At 35.7% G+C, this 25,315-nt stretch overlaps 1 protein-coding gene across 2 annotated transcripts in view; it reads right to left on the bottom strand.

Moving 5' to 3' along the window:
- HDAC9 (histone deacetylase 9) overlaps positions 1-25,315 on the bottom strand; it is a 914,075-nt gene that overhangs the window by 268,382 nt on the left and 620,378 nt on the right. For both annotated transcript variants that reach the window (XM_055272501.2, XM_063637042.1), the window contains exon 13: positions 3,211-3,388. In XM_055272501.2, coding sequence (XP_055128476.1) covers positions 3,211-3,388 — 178 coding nt within the window. The remainder of the gene's footprint in view (positions 1-3,210; positions 3,389-25,315) is intronic.

The raw sequence follows: 25,315 nt of genomic DNA on the forward strand, positions 1-25,315 counted from the left end.
GTCATTTAGTAGCTGTCTTGATGATCAGGTTGACTGTGGCAGTGTCACCAGTGCATGCTTTTAATTATTTTTTACTTCATAATGGCTCCAAAGTGCAAGGGTAGTGATGGTAACAGTTTGGATATGCCAAAGACAAGCCTTAAAGGGCTTCCTTTAAATGAAAGGTTTAAGTTCTCAACTTAAGGAAATTAAAAAAAAAAATCATATGCTAAGGTTGCTAAGCTCTACAGTAAGAAGGAATCTTTTATCCCTGAAGTTGTGAAGAAGAAAAAAGAAATTTGTGATTGTTTTGCTGTCCCACCACACCTCACACTGCAAAAGTTATGGCCACAGTGTGTGAGAAGTGCTTAGTTAAGATGGAAAAGGCCATACGTTTATGGGTGGAAGACATGAACAGAAATGGGTTCCTGTTGACCTCAACTGGTTCAATACTATTGGCTGTTGTAGGCATTCCCTGGTAGTCTTAGAACAGTTCCCATGCAGATAAGAGGGTCTACTGTATTCCTAAAGAACATATGTGAATATTCCTTTAGCTTGTTTAACATTTCTGCAACAAATAGATATTAAAAAGCCAAAAGAAAGGAGATTAGTACTTAAATATATATTTTCAATCATACTAGAATGAAAACCTTACAGTTCTCATCTGAAATCAAGATCATTAGAAATACTAAAGTGATTTTTAAGATCATGTGAATTACAGTAGTATTCAGGATAAAGGGGAAATTTAAGATTGGATTAAAGCCAGAGCAATATATGGAATAGCAGAGTGAAGATGGTGCATTTCATTTCCGTAGGATTTAGAATAGTACTAAATGAATGTTACATATCAAGTATATATATATATTTTAATCCCAATGCCAGTGGAGAAGCTATTATTATAAATTACATATGCTGCGTTATTTTAAAATATTGTGCCTTTTTCTTGTAAGATTTTCAGTGTAAAGATGCAACATTCTTGTAAGTTCAAATAAGCTAACAAATATTCCTCTTAGTTATTGTAACTTGTAAATAACTTAGTTATCCTTTAGCAGAACAATAGTTACAATGTAATTTTACTTTCAGTGTATTCAAATTTGAACTAGTAAATTCGTGTTTATTATGAAATTAATATTGATTGATTCAACCAAAATGTTTATTGAATGCCTATTAAGTACAAAATCCTGTGTTTTCTAAAATAGTTTTATATAATCTCTCATGTGGACAAGGAATTGCCTCATCAAATCCGTTATATATAAAAAGAATCTTCAGTTCACTTTCCTATTTGTTTTTGGAATACATGCTTTGATAAATACTAAAATGCTGACATTATGAGGGGGAAAAAACCTAACTCTCTGAAATGACCTAGTCTTTGTTTGAATGATCAGGGTAGGATTATGTCCTGTTTATGTTACTGGGTTTACAGTCCACCCTTCCATCTGGATTCTTCTAAGGTCTACAAACCCTATCCATTTGGCAACACAGTTTCCTTAAACTCCAGATTCTCTCTAATATTCAGATATCTTGCTTCATTCATTCAAAGGAGCATATGAAAACTAGAAGACACTGAAGTATGTCAGAAAAGGGCCACCCCTCTTAACCAAGGAAAGAAACTTTATCCATAGGATTACAGTAATATACAGCAGCAAACTTGGGGACATCAACATGAAACTTTGTAGTTAAGCTTACTTAAGGAATTTTTAAATATTATTTTTAATTTTTAATATTATTATAATATTAAGGAAATTATTTCAGTCAATGGAAACAGTTATGATAGAATGGTTGTTACTCTGTATTTTCTGAAATATTAGGGTTGAATAAAATACACTTTCAGGAGAAAGAGTAGAAACTAGGTAATTATTAAAGGCTATTGCTCTTTCTACATGCAAAAAATTATTCTTCTGTATCATGTATCTGATTTTGAGCAAAAACTCTGTGAATCCACAGGGATAGCACCAGGCATGATTGATTCAAAAGGCTGCCACTAACACTGGGCAGTGTTCCTGGGTTTTCCGGAATATCTGGGCAGTTTTGCTATGCTCCTAGAAGTAGGAGAGTCAGAGGCAATGGCTAGTACGGAGAAAGAAATAGACCCAGCTCATAGCTCCTAGTACGGAATGTTTTCTTATGGCACAAGACATTATAAAAAGTAGCTCCTATGCATACTTATTAAAGATGCCTACCAAAGTTAATTAACTTGGCCATTTTATTCATTTGTTTTTAAATAAAAGATAATATCAGGGCTTGGGAATATGGTTTTAGAAAATAGATTTAACTTTTCCAAGCATAAAGGCTTGCATGAGGTCACAGAAGCCACAAAAACAAGCTCTGAATCCTGAAAATGGATTTTAAAATAAATTAGATAACTCAAAAGAGCCTTTGGGGAAGGTACATATAAATTCTCCTTCTGCAGTATCCAAGTTATGAGTCTCTTAGGGCTACAATATCTTTCATTTGATTAGCCACAGTTTGAGAACACGAAACTAGAATGGAGTAGAGTAGACAAAAAGAAATAATTATCCACGCATATATTTACAGCACTGTTCCTTTGCAGAGGAAATAGCACCCTTTGTGTGTGTGTGTGTGTGTGTTCCACGCTTAACCTTCCTTTGGCCTTGGAATTATCTGGCTTGTTTTCCTCTGTAGTCAGGTTCTGAAATATCAAACACAGCTGTAGACAAAGGAAGACGTTGGTCAAAAAGCCCACCCAGAGATTCCATAATAAATAGAAATGAAAGTAAGATACATAGAATCAAGTAAAGTTTGCTTTGGTACTATAGAATCCCATGAGTCATTTGCATGGGGAACCAGAAGAAAACAATGAAATAAAACAAACAAACAAACAAAAACCAAACTGGTTAAAGCGCACTCTTTGGAGTCAAATGAGGAAGCCAAGCATCATCAATTTCCTACTGACTGGGCAGAAGGTAAGAGATTGAGGAACACTGCTAAAGAATGTTGCAGGGATTTTCATTTCCAAAAAACTCATGCACCTGTTGATGTATTTTCCAGGCCCTTGGATGATAGCAATTTCTGAGGCTATTAGTACTAAGCCCAAGATTTATCAGATGTGCTGTTTGTCTTATAGCCAATATAACCTCATAAAATTTGGGTTGCACTGTGTTAAAATGGAGTGTTCTGCTATTGGAGTTATTCAGAGCATTTAAATCGGTTAATCCTACAAGAACGGTGCATTTAGCCTGCCTATTAGAGAGAGTCTTTAGGGATTCCTACCAGTTGCAGAGCCAGGCTGGAGGGGGCGGTCCATTGCTGGGTGAGGTAAAACAGAGGCAGCAGGGGAAGAGTGAGTCCTGGAGACAAGACGGTGTTTCTCTAATCCATCCATGCCAACCGCAGCCAGCGGAGCTTGGCGCACAGAGAGCGCACGTGTGTGCGGGGGTTCCAGAAAAGGCTGTTGCCAAGAAAAGAGCACAGTAGAAAGAAATGTGAGACAAGGATTGAAGGAGACACTGAGCGACATGTCAACAAATTAAGTTCATCAGGTCAGAGACATAATAAACGGTGTGAAGGAAAAAGAAAAAAAAAAATAGAGAAAGGGAGAGAAAAAACAAGACCCAGTCAATAAATCCATTCAACAGATGTTTTCACACTGACGGCCAGGGCCTGTCTGCCTGGCTAAGGAGGAGGTGATGGCAGGAGGCCTGTCAGTTTGAACTGATTGAAAGAAACAGACCTTTAACCTCAAGAGTAACGTCGACTTCGACTCATTTCCTACCTAGATACCAACGTTTTGAATACAGCCCCAGAACTGCCACACAACGTGGGAGAACAATTCAACACTTTCCAACTGCCAGTGAGGCCTAATTCTGAAAACTCTCCTGAATTTATTTCAGTGAATATTGTTTATGAATTCTATGGATGTCTCTAAAAATGACCAATTACAAGATTATATTTTGACACCTTTCAGTCTTCATATATTGGTATAGAAAAAAATGAATATTTCATAGTTTGTATGGTATAATTTCAACACTATAAAATTATTTGGTTTTTTAATATACTATTAAATATATCCTCAGTGATTTAACCCTGTTATTATTCTTCATCCTTCCCAACTTACCGAATCAGTGAATCACAGTTTGGAAGTTTATGGAAGATTCACTTAGTCTCTTCCTCTGTCTCCAAGAAAAGGTATTCTCAAACACAGATAGGCAACTTATTTAATCATCAATGCTACACAGCGAGCTTTGTGCAAAAAAAAGTATATATTTCAAAATATATATTTTAAATTATATTTATATAATTTATATATTTATATATAATTATATATATTTATATATTTATATATAAATATATATATTTATATAATTTATAATTTAAAATTATATTTTAAATATATATTCTTTCAAAATTTTATTTATTAATAAAGATTTATTTATTTATTAATAAAAATATTTATCAAAAATATATACTACACTGAATATTTTATCTTTAACATGTGGGAATTCATAATCTTTATGCTGTTTTTATTTATCTTTCCTAACGAATATGAAGAATAGCTCAACAGTGGTAAAAAAACATGATACTCTCTTGTCATGGATAAAGAAACTGTTGCTCCAAAGGTTACCAAACTATTTTTAAACAAGTCTAATTCTTGTAATTTTATAAACGTGTGTGCTCTTCTGCTTCTGCTTCCTACCTGACTAGTGTTTGTTCTTTCAAGACTTGAGGCAGACATTACTTCTCCTTAGTTAAGGCCTTGCCTTAACCTTCCTGCTAGACTAGGTGCTCCCCTTCTACCCAATATGTGCCATCACAGGTCATACTCATCCTGTATTTCCACCCAAGGCTTGGTACCTGCTAAGTGTACAAATTACACTGGCTGAGAAACTTACTGAGAAAGCTAACAAATCTGTATACAACACAACTGTACTCATTGCGTGTTATGTGGTTTTATGTAATTGTAGCTTTCTCTGTACATGATATGAGTTAATGCTGCATATAAATCTATAAATTGGGATTATAAATATAGATTTAATTACAGACCATAAGAGGAGATTTCTGAATTTAGAAAAAAGAATGATTTAAAATTAACTTTAAAATAGGTTATAATTAATGTATATGTTGTTACTTCTGTTTTGCTCTACAGAATAATCAAACCATCAATCAATTGGAAGGTATATGTCACATATTGAGGCTTTGGGCATTTGCTTTGATGATTGGGATGGATTGGTCAGGGACCTAGTTCTAGCTACAATGGTTTATACACTTTTACAAGAGTCTAACTCTCCTGTTTTCTTGAGTGTCTTGTGTTCAATGTCCTGAGGACACAGAAGTAAGATTAATATAGTCCTTCCTCATATGGAACTTACTGTTACAGGGAACACAAATATATAATTATGATTTGGGGGGTTCTGTCGGGAAAAGGAAGCTTTTCCACATATGATCTACAATTCCTGGGTACATGTTTATCTGATTTTTTGTAATATCCATCTCTTCCCTTTCTTTCTACTATAATTTCTTCAACTCCCATGTAAGACATGGCAAAAGGCTCCTAACTGATCACCCAACTTCTAATACCAACCAGTCCTATTCCTTCCTGCAAGAATTCGCTTCCTGAAGCCCTGTGGTAAGCAAGACATTAACACAAAAAGACTCCAAAGGTCAACCCAAATTTGAAGAATCTCTACAGCCTGTCATGTGTACTCTCCTTTACCTGAGGCTAACCTACATTTTAAGCCTTAGATTATTTTTTCTTTTCTAAGTTCTAGCCGAATACTATCTACTGAACATCAGATATCATTCCGAGGGCTGCAGTATGACTTTCAGGGGCCCTGTGCAATTTTACCTTTGTGGACTTCAAAAAAAGTATTAAAAACTACATTTTAAGGCTACATTGGCATATATTGGATTCATTATTATATATTCATATTATTAGATTCATTTTTTTCTGATTAGGAAATGTAAAATGTTCTGTGGGCCCCTAACAGCAAGCATATCATAGGCTTTGGGCACTGTGTCTGCTGTGTCTCATGGATATGTTGACCATGAACATTCATGCTTCTTCCAAGCCATCCTTTCTAGATCACCCCTCTATGTGTGGCTATGAAGCTCCACATTAAGCACTACACACATCCTCCAAGGTCTACTTAAAATTTCACAGTCTTTTTTTGAACACTCACATTAATTGTGCTTTCCCCTTCTGTTACATTCCCATCACATTTTGTTTTTCTCTCTCCTTTCCCTGCCATAGTCTTTTATATATTAGAGTTATTGCATGCAGTAACTATTTCCTGAGCTCACACTCCATGCCGGACACTCTGCTAGTGTGCAGAACCTTTTTTATGCTTATTCTCTAGTAAGGAGACAGATACTAAATACAGCCATGCATCCCATAACAATATTTTGGTCAAGGATAGACCGCATATATGACACTGGGCCCAGAAGATTATAATGGAGCGCAAAAATCCCTTTCACCTACTGACATATTAGCCTTCCAAATGTCATAGCACAATTACTTTATTTTTAATAATTTAGTGTAGCCTAAGTGTACAGCGTGTATGAAGTCTACAGTACCATGCAATAATGTCGTAGGCGTTCATGTTCCCTCATCAGCCACTCACTGACTCACCCAGAGCAACTTTCAGTTATGCAAGCTCCACTCACGGTAAGTGCCTTATCCAGGTATATTTTGTTTTACCTTTTATAATAAACTGTATTTATATTGTACCTTTTCTATGTTTATATACACAAATTGCCTACAGTATTCAGTATAGTAACATGCTGTACAGGTTTGTAGGCTAGGAAAAGTAAGCTATCCTATATGGCCTAGGTGCATAGTAGGGTATACCATCTAAGTTTGTGTAAAAATACTCTATGATGTTCGTACAACAATGTAAGTATAAATACAGTGAGTGCTATATAGGAAAAATTCAGGATGATATGAAAAACTTTTAAGAAAAACCTGATGAAGAGGTTCAGGGAAATTTTGTTTAAGAAAGTGATGTTTAATTTTAAATATAAAAGACAAATTGGAATTAACCAGGTGACAAATGCAAGGAGAAGCTCTAAATACATTTTGCATGTGTGTGTGCATGCACATTTGTGTGTGTGTAAAATGATCTTTCCTTGTATAATGTTGAAAGCTCGTTGAACCAGAAACTGGATATAACTCATCCTTTAACTTACTTTCTGCTGCATTTTATATATTTTCTCATACTTTCTAGAAGCTATATTATTATATTTGCATTAATAAAATGCAATAGATATTTGGAAATTAAAGGCCATGTTTCTTTTTTTAGCACATGACCATGTTTTAGATGACTAGGGTTACTAAATATTTTTTGTCTTAATGAGTAGTTTGATACTATAAGGACTCCATTTAAATAACACCACCTACTACCTTTCTTTTTTTTTTAATAGTAAATAAGTATTGCTTTACTTGAGATTCACTGAAACCCTGTAAGATAAAACAGTTTGCTAACTCAAAAGCATTTTATAAATGTTACATCATAGTATAAAATTTTACAATTCAGTAAGCAGCATCCTACCTGTCCAGCGTCTACCAGAAGGAATATGGCAATATAAGTAAGAAACAAATTAACTACTTCTTCAAAATTAATTTGTTCGTTACTTATAAATGTTCATCCAATATCTATAGCTCAACCAAAAGGCAACAGTCCTTGTGCTGCATTGTACAGTCAGCAAAGGAGATTAAGGATGTTGTGGGTTGACACCCAAAATTTAGGCACTTGCACCTTAACCGCAGTTAATAAGTTCCACAAAGAGATGACCTTTGGCTGTTATATATTCCCATGCATATCTTTCCCATCCAGTGTTTCAAACATAGTGGGCTTTAATAATATATATTTTTCAGTTTAAAATGACTGCATAATAAGGAGATATATATATATAAAATCATCCTTAAGATCTTATTATAAGGATAGGATAAAACAAGAAAACATATTATAAGCAATCACAACACAAAATAATCAAGAAATGGCTGAGAAAAAACTATGAGAAATAGAGTCCAGACAAAATGATTACCAAAGGGCGAAATCCTAAAATTATTTTGTGTTGGAGCCAAGAGATAATGTGAGAAAAGTTCCAATGATTTGAGGATTATTTTTCCTTTGTACTTTAATGTCGTTTCCAAGTTTTCTGCATATTACCTATATTAAAACTGTAATTAAGAAAAAATGGTAAATGTTATTTAAACTAAACAGCCAAATCTTCCAAACACTTTATTAGGACGGATTCATAATTATTGGAACTATGAACAGAGCTAGGCCAAACATTTTCGAACTTTCTTTCAAAATAGGACTGTAGAAGAGAGTAGTTTATTCACTTTCAAAGAGTTGATTGCAATTATACACTTTTACAAATGAAATATGGCTTTCAATGTATAAGGAGAGTTATAATAATCCAGTAAACCACATGTTATTATACTGCATATTAATAACTGAGTTATCATTAAATGCCAAGTCACTTTTATTTTAGGATAGATACCCAGCCTCATTAACAAAAGCATCCTTCTTGAGCTTGAAAGCTGAAATTACATTTTTCTGTTGTCTCTGGAACTGATTGAACTGTTTCACTAAACCAGTTTTTTTACTATTAGTAGTTTAAATGAGACATAATTTTATTCATGTTTATACTTCTAAGTAAGTATGAAACAGCATGTTTCTCTCTTACAGTGCCGAAAAATTAAAACGTCAAGCAGTTCAGAATCTACTGTTAATAAAAATTAGATGAATACCCAAGTTAACATTTTACTTGTTGAGCACCATTAGAAAATGTGTTATCCCCCCTTAAATGAATAGTTAACATGCTCCCCACAAAAGCATTTTTTATTAACATTTATTTTACATATTCTCTATGGAGTCTGTTTTTTATGCAGTAAAAGTATTCATCTTTCTTTTTCAGCTGATTCAACTGGGGACTTTGTTTTGATGGGTTATTTTGCCAGATGGTCATTCTGGAAAATACTCTCAGCTAACTGAGATGTGTAACACAACTTTTCATTATATGGTGTGGTCTAAGGCCACTGTGCTCAAACATCTGTCCACTCCCACTGATAAAATTCGTGTAATTACTTTGACAGAAGAGTTGTTACACACCTATTTTGTAAATTCCTCAATATTGCCTAGTAAAACATCAATGCCTTTGTGGCCCCCACCATTCTAAGTGGTAGGGCATAGGCATTGCCATCATTTGAAAGTGGGTAGGGATAGTTCTAGAAGGTCTTTGTATGACAAGCACAGTGTTCTGGCTTAGAATGAAATATTTTCTTGGGGGTGGACTGCTAATGGAGACTATGAGGTGCTAAAGTCCCCGGGTTAAGGAAATTACATGGTTCCATTTTTTATAATTACAGTGAATTTTTTTCTGTTTTGTTTTGTTTTGTTTTGCTTTCTTGTTGCTATCGCACAGGGACCAAATGTATAGCTTCTGGGTTTTCACTTTGCTCTGGATGATCACATTTGCTTCCTGACCTGTGGGTGGTTAGTTACTCATGGGCTATAATCAATATCATCGGGCAACTTTAGCAAGAGCATAACAGAAATCATAAACCATAATGCATACTCTGAAAATACAGAGCAAGAGACACTCATAGACTACTTGGAGGAGAGTAAACTGTTTTAACTCTTTAAAGAACAATTCACTAACATTTAGTACGAATAGTTTATATTTGCTGTAAACTATTGCAAATATGGTGAGTGAAAAAACAAGCAAAAGAATATATGAAAAATTTTTATTTCCAAAGTTTGCAAATTAATGTCACATATTAAGTATGTTAATGAAATTAATAAAAAGTAAAGACATGCATGAAAAATAAACAGCAAATTCAGAAGAGAAGGAATGGGAGGGGCAATAGGAGAGACATACATAGGAAACTTGAATTGTACCTGTAGCGTTTTATTTCTTAAGCTGGATGTTATGAGTGTTCATTGTTGTAATGTTTATACATGTTAATTGTTTAATAATTTTTCAAAAATAGAATTAATGCTTATGGCATGTTTGTCATATATAAAACACCAATATTATTATAATAACTAACCTTCCACATACAGATACCTTTATTGTAAACACTACATTTTTGTAGAAGAAAAAGAAATTAAGAGGGAAAAAGTAAAAATAAATGAAAAAAGACAATAAAAATAGGCTGGGCACAGCAGCTCACACTATAATCGCAGCACTTTGGGAGGCTGAGGCAGAGAAACGCTTGAGCCCAGGAGTTCAAGACCAGACTGGGCCACATAGGGAGATCCTATCTCTATAAAAAATTAAACAACGAAAAAATTAGTTGGCATGTTGTCACATGCCTGTAGTCTCAGGAGGCTGAGGTGGGAGGATCACTTGAGGGCAGCAGGTTGAGGCTGCAGTGAGCCATTATCAGGCCACTGGACTCCAGCCTGAGTGACAGAGCAAAACTCTGCCTCAAAAAAAAGAAAAAAAAAAGAGCGTAAAAATACGTTTGGTAACACATTTTTTTTTTTTCTACTAAGGTAAATTATGTGAATTTACTTTCAGGTCATATATTCATAAGATATACATTAAATGGTATCAACTATGAAATAATATCACTGATAAATGAACATGGTAATATTTATAATAAAGTATATTTTGTCTTTAAAATTTCAACATATTATCATTTTAAATTCACTCAGTAAGAAACCCATTAATGATACTACAGGGACTGAAAAATTAAGAAGATTATAAATTGGGAACTTAATATGATGATTTGAAACAAAAGAATAAATAAAACATTATTAAAATTAACTGTAATTACAATTAAAATTAAATAAATTAATTAAAATGCAAACTTTAAGAAAATAATTCAATTCAATAGTATGAGCCAATCTGTTCAGGTGCAGAAGAAACTACCAGAGCTTCTCATATTTAATTTTTAAGTTAAAATATAAGAAAGCAAATAAATTATACCAGTATTTGCTATATGGATAGACACCAGCATTTCTACCCAATTCCTGCATCAAAGGTCACATATATAAACTCTATGAAGATATTCTAATATAGGAAGAAGAGTCTAATTTCAAAACTTACTGTACTATACAGGTACACTAATTAAAACAGTGTGTTCCTTGCTTAAGGATAGACATGTAGATCAATGGAATTGAATTGAGAATCCAGAAATAAAACTCTTACACTTACAATGAATTGATTTTCAACAAAGGTGCCAGGATAACTCAATAGGGCAAAATATTTTTAAAATTCTTCCTCCATGAAGGACTTTGTAACAAATAGAACAGGGACAACCGCATAACCATCATGGCATTTTTTGCAAAGGAATACAATAAAACTCCATTCCTCATGCCATACACAAAAGTTAACTCCAAAGGGATCACAGAACTAAATGTAAGATCTAAAGCTATAATATTCTTAGACGAAATAGAGGAGTACATTTTCTTGCATATAAGACCAAAGGCAAAAGTGACCAAAAAAAAAAAATAGGTTACTTAAGCCAGGCGAGGTGGCTCACACCTGTAATCCCAGCACTTTGGGAGACCAAGGTGGGTGGATCACGTGAGGTCAGGAGTTTGAGACCAGCCTGGCCAACATGGTGAAACCACATCTCAACTAAAAATACAAAAATCAGCTGGGCGTGGTGGTGTGAGCCTGTAATCCTAGCTACTAGGGAGGCTGAGGAAAGAGAATCGTTTGAACCTGGGAGGTGGAGATTGCAGTGAGCCAAGATCGTGCCATTGCACTACAGTCTGGGTGACAAGACAAAACTCCATCTCAAAAAAGGAAAAAAAAAATAGGTTAATTGGGCTTCATCGAGGTTAAAAAATGTTGTGCTTTGAAGGACACCAAAAAGTAAGTGGAAAGATAACCCACAAGTTAGAGAAAATATCTGCAAATCATGTATCTGGTGAGAGACTTGTATCCAGAAAGTGGAAAGAATCCTTATAACACAGTAATCAATACTAAGAGGCAATCCAATTTAAATTGAGGTGAACAGGTAAAGATAACAGGCAACCCAAATTAAAAATGGGTAAAAGTTCTGAACAGACATTTGTCTAAAAAAGATAGGCTTGTTAATAGATGCTCACTTCATTAGCTATCAGGGATTTGTAAATCAAAACCCCAACAATTTACAACTTCACACCAATTAGAATGTTTATTATAAATAAAAGATAAAAAGCAAATGCTGTGGAAGATGCAGAGAAATTTTTCATACACTGCTGGTGGGGGTATAAAATGATGCAGCCACTTTGGAAACAGTTTGTGCTTTCTCAAAGGGTTAAATATAAAGTTACCATATGACCCAGCAATTTCAATAATATGTATACACCCAAGAAAAATGAAAAAATACTTCCACATAAAAACTTGTACTTGAGTGTTCATAGCAGCACTATTCGAGAAAGCCCGAAGTACAAACAAGCCCGATGTCCACCAATTGATAAATGGATAAAAAACTATGCTTTATCCATAAAATAGAATATTATCTAGCCATAAGAAGGAATGAAACACTGCTAGATGCTACAACATGGATGAACCTTGAAAACATGAGAGAATAGTCACAAAAGGCCACACACCTGCCAGGCACAGTGGCTCACACCTGTAATCCTAACACTTTGGGAGGCCGAGGCGGGTGGATTGCCTAACCTCAGGAGTTGGAGACCAGCCTGTGCAACACGGTGAAACCCCGTCTCTACTAAAATGCAAAAAAATTAGCTGGGCGTGGCACCGTGCACCTGTGATCCCAGTTACTTGGGAGGCTGAGGCAGGAGAATTGCTTCAACCTGGAAGGCAGAGATTGCAGTGAGCCAACATCGCGCCATTGCACTCCAGCCTAGGGGACAGAGCAGGACTCCATCTCAAAAACAAAAAACAAAAAACAAACAAAAAAAAACACATACCATACAATTTGATTTACATAAAATATGCAGAACACACAAACTTATGGAGGCAAAAAGTGGATTTGTGGTTGCCTAGGGTGGTAGGAGGATGAAGTTACTGCTAATGGGTACAGTTTCTTTTGGGGGGTGATGAAAATGTTCTAATATTGACTGTGGTGATGGTTGCACAACTCAGTGACTATACGAAAAACCACTGAATTGTACATAGAAATGAGTAAACCATATAGTATATATGAATATATTAATAAAGTTGTTAAAAACACTTTTTAAAATCATAGTAAAAAGTTTCTATCCCATTAACTCAGAATTAATTTTAAAATAATGTTTATTTCATTTTTATCTCCTTTCTTGATTTCTATTGGTGTGCATGTTTTGTAACATATCACATATTGATGTAGATACATTATATAGTTTGTAAATGTATTTTTTATATTTGTACGTCTGTACAATTATATGTGTGTGTGTTTATGCTAAAATATTTTTATCGCTTGTGATTTTAAGAAATTGCCCCAGCACTTTGGGAGGCCGAGGCAGGTGGATCACCTGAAGTCAGGAGTTCGAGACCAGCCTGACCAACATGGTGAAATCCCGTCTGTACTAAAAATACAAAGTTAGCCAGGCATGATGGCACATGCATGTAATCCCAGCTACTTGGGAGGCTGAGACAGGAGAATCACTTGAACCTGGGAGGTGGAGGTTGCAGTGAGCTGAGATCGTGCCATCGTACTCCAGCCTGGGCAACAAGAGCAAAATTCCATCTCAAAAAAAAAAAAAAGAAAATTGTAAATCAATCCATAAGAGGTGGAAGGTGAAGTGCTCAGTAAAAATTTGGTTAAGATAGAGGATATCTTTAACAAACGTGTGAGGATCTTTATTATCCCCCCTCCTCCCTAGCTATGGATAGCACTTCTGAATTCTAGTATGCAAGTGTGGTGCACAGTTCAGGGAAGCTGGATTAACAGGTGTATGCTCACCAGCAACAGAATGCGCTGTTTTCTACCAGACTTCCCTCTAGGGCCAAGTGGTGGCCCCTTGTAAAAGTGGTGAGCCTCTAAGGAGATAAAGTATTGCCCCCAGGTACTCACTGGTCACTTCCAGTGAGGGTAGGTGACTCTCTTCTTCTCAGGTTCTTCTCATTTTAAACAGGAGTTTTTGCCTAGCACATTTTTTGTGCCAGCGAACAAAATACCAAAAAAAAAAAAAAAAATGTGCTAATGAGAGGTAAAATTTTTGCAAATCAAATATTGTTGTTTTCAAATCATGAAGAATTCAAAACAATAATGTGACTTATAAGACAGGACTGTTGGTAGCTGAATGCTACAAAGCTTTCAGCTACAGTACCACCAACAGAAGCAGAGGGAATTGGATTCAAGAGTAACCAGTGTTTGTATGCACGCACAATGGGAGAGAGTGTGTATGTTTAGTTAACCCACGATTCTGGATTGAGGTTTAGGGACTTAGTTTAGTGTTGGCATTGACCTATGTGAAGCTGCACCTATTTAACAACACTGTTTCTCAACTGGGTAGGATGTTGGTAAAAGTTATTACCTATATACAGAATATTTAAATTGCTTCTGGTATCCTCAGACATAAAGGTTCCAGGAGAAAATAAATTACTAATTTGGTTGCACTATGCATTTATATATATATGAAAACTAGTTGCTTTAGAAATGTTTAAAATTCAGCTGCCTTGAAGCATTCTTGGAAAATGACCACTTTAAATCAATAGAAATTTTTCTGCAGTACAAAATACAAAAGAAGCTATATTCCAATTTTGAAATTAAATAAATAACAAGTCAACAATGAGTAATTTCTTTTGCAATAGAAAAGTAAAAGAAAACAAATTATATTTTTGTTCCTTCATTTGCTTTTTAACTTCTATATCTTTACAATTGCTTGTAGAAAAAAATGTTCAAGAGAGCACACTGAAATTATTCTAATTACATAACAATCCAGAGAGGGATTAAATTGTACAATGGCCTAGATAAGCATCCCTTGTCTGGTTGGCAGCCAATGGATAGCACAGGATGAACAATAGAGCTCTGGTCTAGAAATAATAGCCCGAAGAGAAGGAGGGGAAAAAGAGGTTTCATTTGAATATGATGGATCTCTTGAGCATTTCCTTTATTCCTCCCTTTTGATAATTAGAGTCTCGATATAAAATACCATAATGAGAGAGATGACAAGTAATATAAATCATTTCTATTTAAGACACATGAATTGGACAGATTTATCTTGAACAGATATTCTCAGTCTAGGATCTGTGGAAGAATTCTAGTGGATATAAGACTCCTGAAATTGTGTGTAAAATTATATGAGAATTTGCATCTCTGAATGTTTCTGAAGATTTAGTCCATAGTTTTCATCAGAGGTCATTAATTTAAAAAATAATATTATGAAGCACAGCTTTAAAGAAAAAATGGAGTAAGTGGCCATAATAAAATCTCACTAATTACAACTTTTAGATTTCTCTGTTAATATACTAGATTTAACATTGATAATACATCATGAATGGATTTTTTTAAAACCCATGGTTCAGACAAATCACATGTTGGGTCAAGTAAGTAGGATCCCAATTCTTTCAGGATCAGACATTAATCTTTATACCCTCTCATACCAAGAAAACATCTTACTAAACATAACATTAGAAGAATCACATTTTTCATCACTGGCATCTAGACCCAATTGCTTGTGTGCAAATTACCAAGCATGTCAAACTCAAGAAAAGTTTGACTTTATCTCTATTTTACCCTTCCTCCCAAAGCATGCATGGGTCAAAGCAAAGATATTCCAAATATCTTTTGTCATTGAACTAGGAGCCAATTACTGATAGTTTATGTTAAGATGTTTGGCTAACAAAAAATTTAAAAAATAAAAATAAGACAGAGAGAATATTGTTTAACATGTATTTATTTTGGCATTTACACAAAAGTATCTGCTTTAAGAAAAAACCACTTTCCCCTTAAAATAGATAAGTGTTTGAGGAAGCACACATCTCAACTCATAGCATGTAGGAAAATGTCTTAAATAGAATGAAAACTTGTCACTGTGGGTCAGAATTGAAAACTGTGGTTTTCTCAACAACCAAACCTTTAAACAATAATACTCTGGTGTATTTGCTAAGATGAATGTAACATAATATCTAAAAATACTTGGTTTTTGAAAAGAATGTCTTTTCTGAGTATTTCCTCGAACTTAAAAATAAATATCACAAAAAGGCATTGATAATTTAAAACACTTTTGTAATTATTTCTTGGCTTTCATGGAACTCATTCTTTCATTCGTATATCCATTATATTAAGAGCTTACTAGGTGTTAGGAATCGTAGTAGAAATTAGAAGATACCACGGTAAACTCAACAGATCGAGTTACTCTTCTTCTGAATTTACAATCTGGTGAGGGAGACAAATATTCATCCAGTTCCACACAAATAATTATAAAAGAGCAATGGAGGTAAGAGTTATGAAGAGTAGTACAGGGTCCTAAATTAGGAGCAACCAAGAAAAGCTCCTCTGAGCCAAGAGATGAAGAATGAGAAGGATTTAGCTTGGCAAAGAAAGAAAGAAGAACGTTCCAGGTAGACAGCATAGCATGTGGAAAGTCACTCTGGCGACAGAGCACCTGGTAAATGCCACAGAGCAGGTGCAGGTCAGCATGGCTATTCATAAGGGTGAATAGCCCTTACTCATAAGACTCCATAAGACTGCTGGTTATGGAGATACTGGGGAATGAATAGAATTGTGGAGGCCTTGCAGTACTTTCACCCTATCTAAAGAGGCTGACTCTCAAACCTAAGAGCAATAGCAAGTCAACAAATAGTTTTAGATTCCAGGAGTTTGGGCCTGAGGATTGAATGTTTGACAGGGTTGATAAGAACAAATTTGCATTAGAAATGATTATTCCAGCAGAAAAATAACCTATATTTTGTGTAGAGTAGGCAACTTAATCTTCACACACCTTGCTACGCAAATTAAATGACGTTATTAAAAAGTGCACAGGATTCAGAAAAAACAAATTCCTTGGTTTGTACTCCAGCTCTACCATTTTACAAAGACGCAAATTAAGAAAACTTTATTTGACCTCTCAGAGCACATCTATAAAATAAATGACAGTGTATTTGATAAGCACTTTTTCTTCCAGAATAAGTGGTTTATCTGCAAAAAAGACTAATCTAATTAGCATTGTTATTTAAACGTTCATAGTATCAGGTATTTCTCCAAATAGGACAAGGAAATTAATTATTAATATATCATTGTTATCAACGATTTATTTTTTAAAACTCAAATTGACTCTATTACCAAAATACGTTATAATGAGGTGTTATTGAGCCAAACTTCTGCCTTCTTTCTGATATCCATCACTGATGCCACAGTCATCAGTTATGACTAGTCACAACTAGATATTGTTTAACAGTCTTTAACTACCTCATTAACCATCTACTATGGTGCTTCTCAGCCTCCATGATCATTTAGCTCCTTATGCAGAATTATGCACATGTTGATTTTTCTTATATATATTTTTATTATAATTTACTAAGATTTTTATATTAGTAAATCTTGCATAAATGCCCTACACCCTTATGAGGATGACAACACAAATCTTTCTAAATCTGTTGTGATGGCTCTATTCTTTTGAAAAATTAATTGTAATTGCTAAATAAGAGTGGTATATATTCATGGTGTTAAACATGATGTTTGATCTATGTGTACATTGTGGAATGGCTAAATCAATCTAATTAACATATATATTACCTCACATACTTAATTGTTTTGTGTCTCTATTCTTATATATCTTCTAACAATTGGTTTTTGAAATAGTCCATGTATTTAGTCTCATGGGTCAATAATTTTTATCAACTCATCTGCAATGCTCATCACCAAACTATTATCCTAACAACACTGTTTAATAATTTGGCCTATAGCAACCAAAGGTATGCAGATTCTGCTAAGTGGTCTCATTAGTTGTCATAAATTGTCACATCTATCAACAGTCAAATTTTTCTTTATGACACTCATTTCTCACAATTATTTTTAGTGGTCACTGCCCACAAAATAGACTCTTCTGTTCTGCTATACAACTTGCATTGCTTTTGCGTCAAGTTATGTTAACTTCAGTTACCTGATTTTAACTACGCTCATCAAATGGAACAAAGAACAAATGGATAATATAATATGATTAGACAAGGCTTAACAATTTGGTTTAAGACCTTGTCTGGTATTATTTGGTTTTAGTGCTACAGACTCAGCTCTAAATAGAATCAATAGAAACAAAGTAAATCTCACTAAAATAGTTCCTGGCTTACATGAATAAACTCTTGCATGTAAAAGTTATTTCATCTCCCTGAAAAACATAAAATAATATTATTATGCACATTTATGCACATGCTATTATAATTTGTAAAGTATCAAAAATTGCTATTCAAAATTATACTTATGGGCCAAATAAGCAATATAAATAATATGTTAAAATGGTTATATTAAATTATTGGCAAGCTTAACTTTATTTGATTTATAACATGTCAATGGACCTGCAATACCTAGGATTTACTGGCATTGTTTATCATCTGCTTGGTTCTTCAGCAGAGTCATCATCATAATATTTGTTCACAACTTGAGTAAAGGCTAAAACAGTTCTCACCATTCTTAGATGTTAGCTAAGCTTGTTATTGCTTATACCTGCAGATTTAAAATCATGCTTTTAGTAATTAGTAGCTATTTGTAAATTGACACTGAAACAGGAATTATGGTAAACTTGAAGAATAAGTGACAATGGCATTCTACAGTAGCTCTATGTACTGCTATTTGCTTGTCATGCAATAGTCCCACATGCTAGAGCCCATCCCTTCGCTAGAACATGGAGTTTGAAGTAAGGTTGGTAGAGAAGGTTGTTGCCGCTGATGAAAGAGAAAAAACTGAAAGCAGTTAAATGAAAAATTTGTCAACATCTTTAGGGATTTTAACTTAATCAGAAAACAATGAGAAGTCACTGATGTATATTAAAGAATGAAAAAATGTGATTATATTTAAATTTAAGGAAAACTTAAAGTACCCCTATTTATTTAAATTGGGATTCAAAGACTGGCTATGGGCAAACCTGATGAGCCATGACCAGTGTGCCAAGGGGTTTACTACACGTCCTTCATCCTGCCCACAGGCCCACTACATCCACTGGGCATTTGCATTGATTGATATGAGTTTGATTTATCTTTGTTTGGTTGATTGTTTTCCTGAAGGAAAAAAAAAGAGTTATGGTGAGAAATGAGAGAAGAGATGGGAAAAAACAGGGAATGGAGAGCCCCGAACAAAGTGTGTTCTCTGTTGAGCCTGGTGAATGGCTATTTGAGCTCCAAGAGAAAAGGCCTTTAGGAAGAAGTAGAAAGAACTGTGTCATATGAGATTTATAGCACAAGTGCTGTTCTTTTGGGACTTTTGTGGCAAAATGAAACAGTGTCAAAGACAGTCTCCTTTGTGACAAAAAATATCATTGAGGGCTAAAAGGAATGAAGAGTCACTTTGCATTCTGAGGACTGTAAAGTTTTGAGAACTGTGAAGCAGCAACCCCAAGTGTGGGCAGGGCTGGTGGGTGTGGCAGATCACAGCTGGTATTGGTGGCTCTCAACTGAGCACAGACTTATTCCTCAACATGTGCAAGACTCCCTCAAGGAAGACCCGGAAGTACCTGAGAGGCACTGATTATGGTGTTAGGACTATTGTGACAGCAGGACGTTAGTAATCAAAACTAATATGAACTTATTTGTAAACACTAATCAACCACTTGGGTTATTAAACTCCAGTAGTCAGACTACCAGAGACTTTACATTAACTCAGTTGACAGTAGCCAGAACCAGAGTTGCAGCAGTGGGTTGGAGAGAGGAAGGCCGACCCCTGAGATATTTAGAAGGTAGAATCAAAATGATTTGTTGAATTGAGAAGATGTTCTCTCTACTTTGGGGCAATGAGGAGCAATGACGATGACAGATAAGTTACTTAATTCCTTAAAACCTCAGTTGTCCCATCTTTTGAATTTGTAAATTTTCAATAATAATACTATCTACTGCATAGAGATTGTTGTCAAAATTAAATGATGATCCACTTAAAATATTTAGAACAGTGCTAAGCATATTCTAGGCATCCAGACATACTGAAAATTATTACTACACCTGCAGAAGATATTCAGAAGATGAGTAAATCAAATTGCCAATTTTAGGAAGTACTATTTGTATGCAAATTTGAAATGTATGATATCCTTTGTGACTGTTAGTTTAAAATCTGTATTTATTTATATGGGTAAATACACACATGTATATACATATTCCCAATTGGCTAATCTTTATCACTGAATAATAAAGCAACAAAATGTTATGCATTAACTTTTTCTCTATCCATGTGCTCTTTTATGTTATTTAAATTCAAGAGGCTTTCCCTGTTAGGGGCATAGCACGTACATTTTCACTTTGCTTAGCTCATCAAAGAGCATTTGATGTACTTTCAACTCCTAGGTATGAATGCCAACCCTCTGTTAGATGAACGGAAACCATTAACATAGACATTATCTCCAATATGCTGAATGTTAATGAGCTAATATTCTGAATATTTAACCTCTTTTGGGCTTTGATTATGCGTGAATTTTTTTACCAGAATATGTGTGTGTATATATACATACGTATGTATGTGTGTATGCATATATGTGTGTTTGTGTACATATCTGTATATGTGTGCATGTGTGTACGAATGATAAAAGCATGTGAAAAATAATCATTTTGAAGTAAAATTATGAGCTTGCATTTAAGATTTTGAATAATTAAACCAATATCAAAGTAACATAAGATGAAACATTAACAAATTGTGATCACAGATAACCAAAATCCTTCTTCCCTGAGTGATATGGTTTAGCTGTGTCCCCACCCAAATCTCACCTTGAATTGTAGCTCTCATAATTCCCACATGTCACAGGAGGGACCTGGGGAGAGGTAACTGAATCATGGGGGTGGGTTTTTTCCATGCTGTTCTCGTGATAGTGAATAAGTCTCATGAGAGCTGATGGTTTTATATAGGGCAGGTCCCCTGCACACGCTCTTTTGCCTGCTGCCATGTAAGACGTGACTTTGCTCCTCTTTGCCTTCCACCATGATTGTGAGGCCTCTTCAGCCATGTGGAACTTTAAGTCCATTAAACCTGTTTTTCTTTATAAATTACCCAGTCTCGGGTATGTCTTTATCAGCAGCATGAGAACAAACTAATACACTGACATTTCTCAGAAGACACCCCTGAGCGTAGGAGGACCCTAGCAGAACTCTGGCTTAAGTCTTGGAAGAGGGTGAAGCATAGAATCACAGGGCAAGCTGAGTGTCATGGCTCATGTCTGTGATCCCAGCACTTCGGGAGGCCAAGGTGGAAGCATTGCTTGAGGCCAGGACAACACAGGGCAAGAAAGGTGCTTTATTATATGATAATCCCTTAAATTCCCCCATTTGATTCTAAACCTTTAAGGGAGAAGAACGTGTCTGGTTTATTCACAGTCACTTCCCCAAGCACAAGTACAAACATGTTGTAGTTCCCAATCAATCTTTGTTGAATAAGTGAATTAAGCTATAATATTTGGGGTTTCAAAAACTCCAAGATATGTTTCTAAATTTTAATCTAGTTCTTAAAAAATACTTGTTAAATAGATATAATTTAACCCATTTTGCCGATGAGAAAATTAAGTTTTCTGATGTGAAAGTGTCACGTTAAATCATAGAGCAATTAAATATCTGGAATTGAAACAAACTCCATACTACGCAGCCATAAAAAGGAATGAGATCATGTCCTTTGCAGGGACATGGATGAAGCTAGAAGCAATCCTCCTGAGCAAACTAACACAGGAACAGAAAACCAAACACTGCATGTTCTCACTCATAAGTGGGAGTTGAACCATGAGAACACATGGACACAGAGAGGAGAACAATACACACACACCAGGGCCTGCTAGGGGGATAAGGAGTGAAGGGAGAGAACCTAGAGAATGTGTCAGTAGGAGAAGCAAATCACCATGGCACACATATACCTATGTAACAAACCCGCACATTCTGCAATAAAATAAAGCAAAAAAGAAAAAAAAAAGAAACAAAGTCCAGTACTCTTTTTTCTTGGTTGGGAATCTGTTGTTAACATTTATGTTATTTTCTGTATAATATTTCAAGTCATATGTATGAATATATATTTATATGTATATGTGTGTATGAATTATGTGTGTGTGCACGTGTGTGTGGGTGTGTGGATAGAGGAGAAAGAATGAGTATGATTTAATCTACACAGAGGATTTTGCTTCTTTTTGTGAGTGTTTCTGTGTACCACATATGATAGGAAACTGTGTTTTCACTGTCCAGTAGCCACACTTGCTAGAAGAGTCCATAGAGACATCATCTAATGAGACCTCTCCCCTCCACCAAGCACTCTTTCATAACTAGAATCTTGCCATCCAATATTCCATTCATAGCCCAGACCTTTCGCCACTCAAGTTCTCTCACTCCCTGTCTCCCAGTACTGGGACTTGTAGACCTCATCTGGCTTCCATTCCCTTCAGCCTTCTTCTGGCTTATTTCTGTCCCTTTCCAGCACCAACTCTATTGTTTATTACTTCAGGCACTCAAAATAATCATGTTTCCACAGGGCCTTATGCAGAAAGCCCTTATGATCAGTCTCATTATTTCTGCAAAAACTGCAAGTTATGATCAGTCTCACTATTTGCTTTGTCTATTTTTAAACATGTGACAGTGTGCTGTTTGAGAAAGCCATGTGGGCACACAAATAGGTACTGTTTGTTAAAGATCCTGTCTTCAGCCTCAGCTGGCCTTTCAAGGCAGCTGGGCAATCTCTGTGTCCCAAGTCCCCTTCCTCCCTCTTTTTCTCCATAACCACCCTTCCAAATCTCCATCATTCTCCATTCTCTGTAAACCCTTGACCCCACTCAGCAAATGACCTCACCTTCTACTTCACAAAGGAAATAGACGCCAACAAACAGTAACTCCCTCAACTTCCTGCCCTCTCCTCTACACTCTTATCAGCACCCACATCCATCCTTACCTCTTTTCCTCATTTTTCAGTTGAAGCAATGTCTCTCCTCTTAGCCAAGGCTAATCCCACCACCTGTGATCTGGATTTCATCCCCTCCTGCTCCCTTACGGATGTGCTCCATCAATCATCCATGCTCCTGTATCTTCAGCCTCTCGGGGTGTACTGTCTGTCTCCCCTCAACATACAAAAATGCTCTCATCGCTTCCAACTCAAATACAGACACACATATGTATGCACGTGGATACACACACACACACACACACACACACACACTCCTTTCCCCTCCCTGTGTTCCCTTCAAGTTACTGGCAAAACTTTCTCTGTTCTTTCTCAGCCAAGTTTCTTTTTTTAAGAAAGTTTTCTTCTCATTTTAAAAGTATGATATGCTCATTTTAGAACATTTGGAGATTAATTTCCGAAGAGGAAAATAATAATTGCCCATATCCACCATGCATGAATAAACTGTTAATATTTAATATTTTGGATTTTTTGTAGTTTTGTTCTTCCCTACCTAAAAAAAGAGCAGGTGTCATACTGAATAATGGTTGGCATCTTGGTTTTTTTCATATACTCCGACTATATTCCCATCACCTTAAATGCTCCTGAAAAGTATGCCTGTTAGTGGCTGTATATTCCTGCATATATTTATAAAAATTGTAATACCTTTTTATTAGACTGTTGGGCTGTTTTCAATTTTTCTGTTCTATAAATAATCATAAGCATTCCTCCAGAAGATAAATCCACACTTTTTCTCTCCCCTCATTCACTTCTCTGCTTAGGACAATCTATCCTCCATCACTTCTAAGACTTCCTTCACTTATAATTTCTCTCTTTAAAGTGACTAGTGACCTCTTTACCTATGTTAAAGATACTTTTCTGTGTTTATCTCACTCAGCTTCTCTGAGGCGTATGACATTGTTAGTGATTTTCTCCTTCTTGAAACAGTCTCCTTTGCTGGCTTCCACGCCATCTCGCTGCTTTCCACCCTTCCAGTTCCTCCCTCTCTTTGTGGCTTGTCTTCCTGGGCTTCCTTTTGACAGTTGGCTTCTCTGGGGCTCCACCCCTAGCTCTTGGCTCTATTTCCACACTTTCTTCTTGGGGGTAACCAGTGCCTCATTCTTCACTCCTATGCTGCTGGCTCCCAAGCTGCATACCCAGCCTCCATAACCTTGTCTGGGGAGCCTTCTCTGTCTCTCAGCCATACACTTGGATTTATTTTTCCTTTTGTGAACTCTCAAGGTACCCTCGACCTAACTCTATCAAGGCGTACATCACTTTCCATTAAGCTGTCATCGGTTGATTTGTCCTTCTCTTCCGAAGCTTTCTCAAACTCAGCACTCTTGACATTCTAGTCCAAATAATTACTTGTTGGGCTGTGTCCTATATATTGTAAGATGTTTAGCAGCACCCTTCACCTCTACCCACTAGATGCCAGTAGCAACCCACCCCAATTGTGATAATTAAAAATGTCTCTAGACATGACTAGATGTCTCTCAGGACAAAGTCCTCCCCGGTTGAGAACTACTGCGCTCAACTGTGAGCATTGCAAGGGCAGGAGCTCTTTGTTTATCACATTTTGCCCAGAATCCTGTCCAGCGTCCAGCACATAAATGATGTCAAAGAAAGAATCATTTCTTTACTTGAGTGAAATACAAGCTGGGAAAAAGTTAAAATTAGTGGGAACAGCTTGTTGTATTATGAAAGCATTCAATTTTATTGTCAATCATTAAGCAAATATTTTATTACTAACAAATTTCCTTGATCCATGGTAGGTATTGAAAAAAATCAACGAAGTCTTTAACCTCAGAGTGCTTACAATTTTGCTGGAAAGAAATGAGGCAAACAAGCCATCAGCATACATATGGAAATTTAATTATGCAAACGAAATGTTTGGGTTTGCTGTGGAAATTTATTGCTGCTCAGGGAGAATAAAGCAAAAAAAAAAAAAAGGAAAACTTTCAGAGAGGATCAAAATTTTACCACATGTAAACAAATGACCTGGTTAGCATGAAGGCAAGAAAGATGGGATATTTTCTATTCGTGTGGGAAAGACTGGGGAAAGGATTCACATCTGTGGATCAGTATCTAGGTCTCCTAGGACACAAATCTGCCCAGACATCAATGAAAGGGTTCCTTTCTACTACAGGATTAATTTAGGTCCTGAATATATCTTCTTGTTTTGTTCTCATGAAACATATCATAATGCCTAGGGGTCGGAAACATTTCTTTTTTTTTTGAGACAGTGTCTCTCTTTCGCGCCCAGGCTGGAGTGCAATGGTGCCATCTGCCTCATCCTCCCAAGTAGCTGAGATTACAGGTATGTGCCACCGCGCCCAGCTAATTTTTGTATTTTTTTAGTAGAGACGGGGTTTCAGCATGCTGGCCAGGCTGCTCTCGAACCCCTGACCTCAAGCAATCTGCCCGTCTCGGCCTCCCAAAGTG

This window comes from Symphalangus syndactylus, chromosome 3, assembly GCF_028878055.3.
Source record: "Symphalangus syndactylus isolate Jambi chromosome 3, NHGRI_mSymSyn1-v2.1_pri, whole genome shotgun sequence".
Taxonomy (NCBI): Eukaryota; Metazoa; Chordata; class Mammalia; order Primates; family Hylobatidae; genus Symphalangus; species Symphalangus syndactylus.